This window comes from Quercus lobata, chromosome 1, assembly GCF_001633185.2.
Source record: "Quercus lobata isolate SW786 chromosome 1, ValleyOak3.0 Primary Assembly, whole genome shotgun sequence".
In the NCBI taxonomy this organism is placed as follows: Eukaryota; Viridiplantae; Streptophyta; class Magnoliopsida; order Fagales; family Fagaceae; genus Quercus; species Quercus lobata.
In genome coordinates, this window is record NC_044904.1 from 28,574,421 (window position 1) to 28,584,518 (window position 10,098).

At 32.6% G+C, this 10,098-nt stretch overlaps 1 protein-coding gene and 1 pseudogene across 1 annotated transcript; both read left to right on the top strand.

The window, feature by feature from the left end:
• Positions 1-2,363: 2,363 nt before the first annotated feature.
• Positions 2,364-2,832, top strand: LOC115993785 (annotated as a pseudogene).
• Positions 2,833-7,622: 4,790 nt separating this feature from the next.
• LOC115985772 (18.5 kDa class I heat shock protein-like) lies at positions 7,623-8,493 on the top strand. Its single transcript, XM_031108674.1, has one exon. It carries the CDS (start codon positions 7,770-7,772, stop codon positions 8,235-8,237), a length of 468 nt encoding a protein of 155 aa, XP_030964534.1. The 5' UTR covers positions 7,623-7,769; the 3' UTR covers positions 8,238-8,493.
• The last annotated feature ends 1,605 nt before the right edge of the window (positions 8,494-10,098 follow it).

Sequence of the window (10,098 nt, forward strand, 5' to 3'; positions counted from 1 at the left end):
TGCATACACATCATAATATCATATTTGTGGATGTATTATAATATTAATTTTTAGGAATTTATCCTTTGTAACGATTCAAATTATTTCTTGACTTGCAAAGTCAAGAATCTTTAACCTATATAAAAATTAATACATTTTTTTTTCTTTATGATATTTATTTCTTTAGTTTAAAATTTTAAATTAAAAAAAAAAAAAAAAAAAAACAACCACAAGCCACAACAATATTATTATCAGTAATTTATTAACACAATAAAGTTACAACAAAATTAATAGATATAACTTAGTATACTACTACATTCATTTTAAGATAACTTTATGAATATAAGGTTATACTATATGAGCGAACCCAAAAAAAAAAAAAAAAAAATTAAGTGCACGTGGCTTTATGTTGGCCACAAGAACCACAATGAGTTGTAGCCATCTTTGCCACAATCTCTAAGTGCCTTTGTCAATCATCATTTTGCAAAATAGAGAGAAGGCATGCATTGAAGTCCGAAGGTTGTGAAGTTAGAAATAAAAAAAAAGATGGTTTGAGAAAAAGATGGTGGTGGTGTAGCACTAAAGGATTGTTTTGCTAAGGATTTGTCATTTGTACTTATCTTGTTGGTATTTTTTTTCTATACTGGATTTGTGATTGTTTAAAGGTTTTTCTAATTATACAGGTGTATGAATTGTTTTGTTGGTTTGTCTAATGGATTTTCTTGATATTTTTGGGGCAATGCAGCAAAGGGATGGTTTGATTAAAACAATTTGGGAAATTTCATGGGTCAATTTGTAAAAATATTTGGGAAGGGGGGCAAGTATATACAATTTAGGGTCAAAAGTTAGAATTTTTGTATAGCCTATACATACAACTAGTTAATTTTTCAAAATTTGAGGGGGGCCATGCCTCCCCCAACCCCCCACCCCCAGCCCAAGTGTAGGTCCGTAATAGATTGCCCCATGCCCCACGATATATTACCACTTAGGCTTTTGGGTAAGCTCATAGTTACCACCAATGCAAAGCAAAGTGTGCTACTAGTCAACCACATTACCATGATTTTTTTCATATTAGGAAGTATAGGTCAAGCTTGGTTTGAAGTGATGGGTCTTTTCGAGTGCTTCCTATCAATGCACCACACACGCCAATGGTGATTATTATTAGTTATTATTACAGAATTGTGAAGGCGGTACAAAATTTTAGTTCAGGTGTTTACTATATGGAAAAAGAATAAGTTAATCCAATAGTTCATGAGTAAACTCAAACTTCTTTGACAAGAAAATGAATTAAACTGGAATATGTATTTTAGCTTGATGGTGTTCTCAAACCAGCTCATGTTCTAAAGAAAATTATATAAATCATTCCTAAACTTTTAATACTCAATTCAACTCATTTACGCCCCCTCAAATATACAACTTCATTAGTAAATTACTCAAATATACCTTAGTTTACTTCTGTTACTTCTCCTTTCTTTTATTCATTATGAATCTAGAGTCCTTAAAAAAAATTATGGAATTAATTATATATTTATATATATATTATATATATATATATATATATATATATTTATATAAATATTAAGGTGTTAAGTTTCAATTGGAACATGTCTAAAAAAATAACATTTTATTGAAGCAACATCATTTTATATGGGCCCAACACTGAAACAAATTTTATTATGTAATAATCACAACAAGTTGTAATAGTAGATGCAAAAAAAGTGATAACTTTTGTATTCATAAATTATTGTTTTAATAAATACCACTTTTACGACAAATTACATTGTTTTCAAAATGATTCGTATATTTTATGCTGATTAAAATTTTAGTGCCTTTAAAATTTACAAGAATTAAATTGCATATTTAGATATCGACAAACATTTCGTTTAGGCCAATGTTAATACCACCCCTCCCAAAAAAATATATATATATATATACACACACATATATATACACATATTTTATAATCTTGGTTGGGTTTAAATATGTGCCAAATTCGTTTAAGCGCATTCTACTATTGTAGAGAGCCCCAATACACGAATCAATCTTATTTACCCCAAAAAAAAAAAATCAGTCTTCTATTAAAATTACATGAATTAGTAACACAAGGAAATACCCAAGTAGGTCAGATCCACAAAAGGTCCGCAAAGATACTAGAATGTTCATCTAAAAAATTAGAACAGGCCTGAAAGTTCATCAAGATAGATAGAGAAGACTAACAACAACCAGAACTCCCAAGAAAATATTCAAAGAATCCCCATAAACCTATAAATTCACTACCACGTTGTTCTCTCTCAAACCAATCAGAATTTGCAAGTGTCATTGTAAGCATTCCCAACAAACAACTACTTCTTCAAAGGTTCTCTCTACTCTAGCTCTTTATTAAGATGTCACTGATTCCAAGCTTCTTTGGTAGCTGCCGAACCAACATCTTGAACCCATTCTCGCTTGAGATTTGGGACCCTTTTAAGGACTTCCCATTCTCATCTAAATCTCAGTCTTCAGGAGAAACTTCTGATTTGGTTAATACCCGCGTGGATTGGAAGGAGACCCAGACCCCAGAAGCCCATGTGTTCAAAGCTAATCTTCTTGGGCTTAAGAAAGAGGAAGTAAAGGTCGAAGTTGAAGATGACAGAGTGCTCTAGATAAGCGGAGAGAGGAGAGTGGAGAAGGAAGAGAAGAAAGAGACGTGGCATAGAGTGGAGCGTAGCAGTGGCAAGTTCTTGAGGAAGTTTAGGCTTCCTGAAAATGCTAAGATGGTTCAAATTTAGGCTGCAATGGAGAAAGGCGTTTCTGACGATTCCTAAGGTGGAGGTGAAGAAGCCTAATGTCAAGTCCATTGAGATTTCTGGCTAAATTGTGATCCTGGTACCTATATAGCATAGTAAATAATATAAACATAGGCCTCAAATTCTAATTGTATAAAATAAATTTTAGAAATATGTTCGTTTAATTGTTTGATCATTTTCGTGATATGTCCTCTGGTATATGCTATACGGGGAATATGTAAAAGCTTTGTAATGTTTTGAAAGTACCAAGAAATGCAAAAACATTGTGCTTAAAAGTTAAAATCATTGCTTACTCTTACCAATTTAAATTAGTTTCCCATTTCTTCCTCAAATTGCCAACGGCCAACCAGATCTTTCTAAGTGCAAAGGGCATTAATGTTTTGATTTGCAATCATAATGTAGCTTAGCATTTTATGAGCAAGGTTTAAGAGACTCTTCATCTATTAAACAAGAAAAATTATGTGGATAATAACTTAATAAAAATGTTTATCTGATCAGGACTGCAGGATTTGGGAGAAGTAGTATCTCCACATCATCTTAGGTTTCTATACCCTTACTTGTAGACTTATAGTTTTCTAAGATATTCACAGGCGTTAACTAGAGGGAACAAATTTTGTTTAAAGTGCTCAAATGAAAATTTTATGTATGCTAACATATCAAATGTATGAATATATAATCATATGACGGGTGAAAAGTTTCATTTGTTATAGCTATAAATCAACTTCTTTGTTCTCTTTATGAACAATTTGAACTCAACTATTTATATATTTAAGTTTCTTCCTAATTGCTCTTTATGAACAATTTGAACTTAGCTTCCTAATTGCTCTATTTCGGTATTTCCTAAAGATATTAAAATTTTTGGGGAAAAAAGATATTAAATTATTTTGGGAAAAGGAAATAGAGCAATTAGGAAGAAACTTAAATATATTTCTCCTATAGCTTGACACAGAAGAGTAGTACAGTCATGTGAAAGATGTGTGATATATGGGGTTGATCATTGCTCATAATTTGCAAAAGCAATGTAAATAAAATAATAAAAAAATAAAAAATATCCTCTTAAATCTATTTTACTTCCCTCCATTACTTCTTCTTCTCCCCTCCATCCAAATGGACCATTAGTCTCCTAGACCATGGTTTAGAAACCCAGATTGGACCATACGGTCCGACCGGGTTAACCGGAAACCGTTCATCAATACGATTCTTTAAACCTCTAGAACCGGCTTATGTGAGAAAGTCAGTGAACCGTTCCAACCATGGTTGAACCTTTCGGGTTTGAAAACCGTAGGTTTTCACAGGTCAAAATTAGACGTTTTTTTTTGGATACTTACAGGTTTATAACCATTGTTGAAGGCTAAAGCTTCAACCACATGAGATGCTATCAAATGAGATTACACCGCCATCTTTCTGTTCTTATTCTTTGTCTCATTTGCTCTCTTACTCTCTCTGCATTTTTCACTTTTGCCGATGTTGTTTCTGCATTTTTGGCCTCTAAAGTATTCAATCTTCTTCTTTGCTACTTTTGAAGTCTTCTTCTTTGTTGCTGCTTGCTTTAGTGTCAACCACAAATATTTGCTTTGCTGTTGTTAGGGTACATTTTTTTTTACACCTAATATTATTTAAATAACACCTATTTATTTTTCAAACATCACAAATGAATTATTGGGCATACCTAAATATTTTTGACTATTACTATGCTAGCTCACAACCATTCTTCTTTCCATTACAAAATTGGGCTACAATTGTAAAACACTGTAAGACCCAATATTTTTGTAAAGCCTAAATTATTTATTGAGCAAGTTAAAATCTCATTCCTTGTGGACCTGGACCTTCTAGAACAAAAGTATGGTTGGGCATCATTAATATGTTATAAAAAAAGATGCGACTCTTATAAATCATAAGGTCAATTAAAATTTAATTGAAGGGCCATAAAGTAATATTTATTTATTAAAAGAATAAATGGTTTCTGTATTTTTTTGCAATTCTTAGCTAGGCTTCTAGATAAAAAGGATAGTTGAATATCATGGTCAAGATTCACATTCTTGTCAAGCAAATATGAGGGAAATGACCAAAGAGAAAGTTGGATTTTTTTTTTCTTTTTTCTAAATAAGAAAGTTGAGGTTTGGAATTCAGAAAATGATAGATCCTAATTTTCCTCCATATCTAATGCTGTCTGGTCCAAAAATTAATTTTGAGAGTTTTTCTGCCAAATTATGCTTTACTAGAAGAAACGATCCCTTAAGAACGGGTAATTATTGGGTACTCTTGGAGTACCACAAATGCGTACTCCCTCCTCTCACATAAGTATGAGTCCTATTAATTAAATTTATAATAGAATTCACAATTCTTGTGAGAGAGAAGAGTGCATATTTATGGTACTCTCGTAATATTCAATAATTTTTTCCTAAGAACTTACTAATGGCCTGTTTGGAAATTTAGAGAGGGAGGAGAGTAGAGGGGAGTAGAGGGGGGGAGAGTAGTGGGGAGGAGAGTAGAGGGGAATAGTTATCCTCCATCTTGTTTGGATGTTTTAAAAATTAGTAAGGGGAAAGAGAGTAATTAGCCCTTCCTTTTGTTTGGATGTTTTAAAAATTAGGATAAAAATGAGAGGAAATGATTTAAATAGAAAAATTTACCTCTATTTGAAAATGGACTTGCAACATTGGTTTATGATTAATTTGTTAGATTAAAAAATTATGACTATAGCATGCAATATATTTTTTTTTTTTTATCTGATGTGAATTAAATAATCAACATTGGCTTATGATTAAATATTTTTTCTGCTTTTTTATTATACTAAAAAAAACCATCCTTAATTGATAATAATTAAAATAAGAAAAAAATTGTTTGGTTTGTTTGTTTACTGAAAAAATCAACAAAATACTATAGTGGGTTGTATTGGAAGAAGAACGGTAGGTTCTCGTTGCTTTCGAATCTGTTCAGGTCTAGATCCGAGAAATTGGAATCAAATCCTAGGGTTTTGACTCGCGAGCCCTCGGTTGCTACTAGTACTGTGACTACTGTTGCTTCTACGAGTTCGTCTTCTCCATCCTAGTTCGTCGCGATCTTCACCGGCCGCATGAAGAAGAAGTCGCGGCTTTTTGTTTACGATGAGTCCACCGTGGAGAGAAAGCCTCGTCCGCAAGCTGATCGAGGAATGTCATCGGTGAGAACTAGCAATTCCAACAAGGACTGTGAATGTTTGCCGCTCGTTTGGTTTTCCAGAAAGTGCGGGTCGAGAAAATTTTTTTCAAACACTATTTTCTTGAAAAAAAAAATGAATTTATTTTATATAATCGGTTTGTAATTTTGTTAATTTAGAAAGGGGAAATTGGAGAATTCATTTAGTCAATAATTTATCAACTCTACTCTCCAAATCTCTCCAATTTGGAGGAATTAAAAAAGAGGGATTAGAGGAAGTTGAAATCCTTCCAAACCCCTTCCCCTCCTTCCTTAAAAAACTTCCAAACAAGGTAATTGAATTACTCTCCCTCCCTCTACTCTACTCCCCCTCATTTTTTAAACATCCAAACAGAGCATAAATGAAATCTAAGGGATCTTGTTAGTTAGCATTAAATGAGTTAAGATGAATTTCATGGTTTACCTAAACTTAGGAGACAAAAATCAAATTAATTATTTGGGCGTTGTTTTCTAGGCTTGTAGCTTGCATGTGGGTCTACTACTCATAGGTTCATGGAGTTTGCAACTGCTCCAGGTCCAAGCCCCTATTCAAAATCAGCATCCTAGTCCCATAGGTAAGCTTAAATAGATTCTCCTTTTGATCTCAATCAATACGATAGAGTATTGTACTTGATGCAATAGCAATTAATAGTTGAGATTGAAAATTATTTGAGATTGAAAATTGAAAAAAATAATTTTCAATCTTAACCATTAAATACTAAATTTTGAATAATAGTTAAAAAATTAAAGTTAAAAATTAAGATAGTAAAACTTTATGTGAGAAGAAGTAGGGTAATTGGATATTGCACGGGACCCAAATCCCAATCAATACTACACTCCTTCAAAATTTCCCAGTAAAGTTACAGAAGTTTGGGGCAAATAAAATAAAATAAAAGAATAATGGGCCCTAAAATAATTGGGCTATCTTTTTTCGTGGATTTTTGGAAAAAAAAAAAGAGAGGACGTTAACCAATATGTACTTAAATCACAAATTAAACGAGTAGAAAATACATCAGAGGTGTGTAATGGATTACAAAACTTCTACCTGATACAACTTGTCTTGGCAAGCACATCAACAGAGCTCTAGTTGATGGTATGTGCTAGCCTTGCATTCTATTACTTGTCTACACTCAATACTTCAATATTTAACAATTTATAATAATTAATATGACTTCGTATTGAGTTACATATTCATGCACGTGCACTCAAATTTTATTAAATACAAACTATTGAGAAGAGAAAATATATGTTTTTTTACGTAATTATTTAGTGCTCAATGACTAAATCGATGTGAATCTCCTTCATCTCACGTTATAGAAGATTATATTAGTTAAACTTCTGGTTGGATTTATTATTTATATGAGCGGTGGAAATACCGAGTCGTTGTGAACCAAGAGTGTATGATAAGTTTTAATTTTTTTTTTTTTTCGGCTGAGTTTTTTCTATTAAAAAAAATAAAAAACTAAGGCATTCACAAAACTTTGGATGACTAATGGATTAGGCCCAATACGGGTATTTGTGGGCATTTTGGCACAGCCTAGTAATAACTGGGCTAGAACGCTAGGTCCAACAGAAGGTTCTCAAAGATGCTAGAGAAACTGGAAAGAACATTGAAAAACAAGAAAGTTCGTTAACGAGACCAGATCGAGGAGACAAACAACTACTAGAGTTCGCGAGAAAACACTTGAAGAATCCTACAAGAACCTATAAATATGCAAATCATTCTTTCTTTCCAAACCAATCCGAAGTCGCAAGTATCATTGTAAGCTTTCCCAACGAACAAAAACAACTTCTAAGGTTTTCTCTTTACAGTAGTTATTAACTAAGATGTCGCTGATTCCAAGCTTCTTTGGTAGCCGCCGAAGCAATATCTTCGATCCATTCTCGCTCGAGATTTGGGACCCATTTAAGGATTTTCCGTTCTCATCTGAACCTCAGTTTGCAAAAGAAACTTCTGCTTTGGTTAACACTCGCGTGGATTGGAAGGAGACCCCAGAAGCCCATGTGTTCAAAGCTGATCTTCCTGGGCTCAACAAAGAGGAAGTGAAGGTTGAAGTTGAAGAAGACAGAGTGCTCCAAATAAGCGGAGAGAGGAAGGTGGAAAAGGAAGAGAAGAAAGACACGTGGCATCGAGTGGAGCGTAGCAGCGGTAAGTTCTTGAGGAGGTTTAGGCTTCCTGAGAATGCAAAGATGGATGAGATTAAGGCTTCCATGGAGAATGGTGTTCTCACTGTGACGGTCCCTAAGGGGGAGGTGAAGACGCCTGATGTCAAATCGATTGAGATTTCTGGCTAAATTGTGATTTTGGTCCCTCTATTGCCATAGTAATTAAATAAGCATATGCCTGATTCTGTGATTGCAGAAGATCTCAAAAAATAAAACTTTTAATCGCAGAAAATAAATAGGCATAGTTCTTCTTTAGTTTTAAGTTTGTTTGATAATTGTCATGATGTGTCCCCGACTACCTGTCCGGGCCCCGGGGAGTATGTAAACGCTTTGGTTTGTTTTGAAAGTTCTAAAGAATGTAAAAACAGATTGCTTAAAATGTTTGCGACATTTTTCAGTTTCACTTTCTTCCTCAAATTGACAACATCGAATTAGATACTTTAATGTGCCTGATTCCATCAGTTTTTTTGTGGATTCTAACAAATTTCAGATCTTTCTAAGATCAAAGCAACGTTCCGATTAACCATCTAAATGTATCTTAGCATTATTTTTTATGTGGAAGGTAAGAGACTCTTCAACTATTAAAAACTTGAAACAAGACAAATTTGCGGATAATACCTTAGTTAAAAGATCTATAACCCCCCCCCCCAAAAAAAAACCCGCAGGAGCTGTGACCAGTGACTGTGAACCTCTTCATGGCTTCATCTATTCAATACCTTAATAATTAAGATCTAAATGTTAAATGTAGATTAGCATTTTTATGTGGAAGCTAAGAGACTCTTCATCAACTGGTAACCTTACTTACCACTTACGACTAATTATGTAGGATAGGATTACTCAACCAACAGAGTGACAAACCCACCATTCCTTTTAAGGGGACACCTTCATGCATATTCTTATGTTTCCCTATCCTAAATATATTTTTGTTTCCCAAACTCCCACGGATTATAGTGTGAACAGATTTCGTTCAAATTGAAGAAATGGAAATTTTTTTATACGTGCTATGTTATGCCAACGTAAAGGTCGAGTATTGATATGATAGCAAATGTGATCCACCAAAAGCAGTAGGTTTCCAATTTGAGTTTGAGAACTAGCCTTTGTTTTCAAAGCAAATTGAGGGTAAGGTTGCTTACTATAACATCTTCTAAACCTTACAAAAATTGAGAGTTTTATGTATTTGGTACAACCTTTTTATAGTATACCAACATGTCAATTGTATGATTCTAATCATTAGATGAGTGAGAAAGCTCATTTGTTGGTGTATGTATCTTTTTAATGTGGAAGATTGTAAATGAACCAAACTATACATAAATAATTTAGACTTAACTTTAAAAATTTGTTTTGTTTATATTTTTTTTTTTATTATTTAGTAAACAAGTTAAACTCAAACATATTCAAGTGCTTGTGAACAAGTTCACGAATATGAGGCTCGAATACTAGGCTAGCTTGAATAGATGTATATGTATATGTATGTATATAGACACAATACAATATTATATATTTATTAAGTATACATCCATAAAAATATAATTGCATAGACTTAAAATTGGATTGTATAAGTTTGTAAATATATTCCTAATATATCAACTTATTATTTGTAATTTATTGATAATATAAACTGTTTATTTTGTAGTAAATAATTATATATATATATATTATTGTATTAGGTAAATCTACTTTTTATAATTTTACAAATTAGTCTATCTTATGAACTCAAATAATGTAATTTTAACTTTAACTAGGTTGTAACCTATGCTTAATTACACAAACATTTGATTGAAGCAACGATAAAGTAGTTTTACTAGGTGAGTGAAGTGGTCATCTCTGCTTTCGCGTTCAGTATTATGAATGACTCACTTGACATTCAAATAAAGAAAATTAAATTGGACATGTAAAGCAAAATTAGACAACAATTAAAAAAAAATTTAAATAATGATTGTGCTTCGACTTTATATAATATAAGATGTTATATTATATATGACTTTTTTTA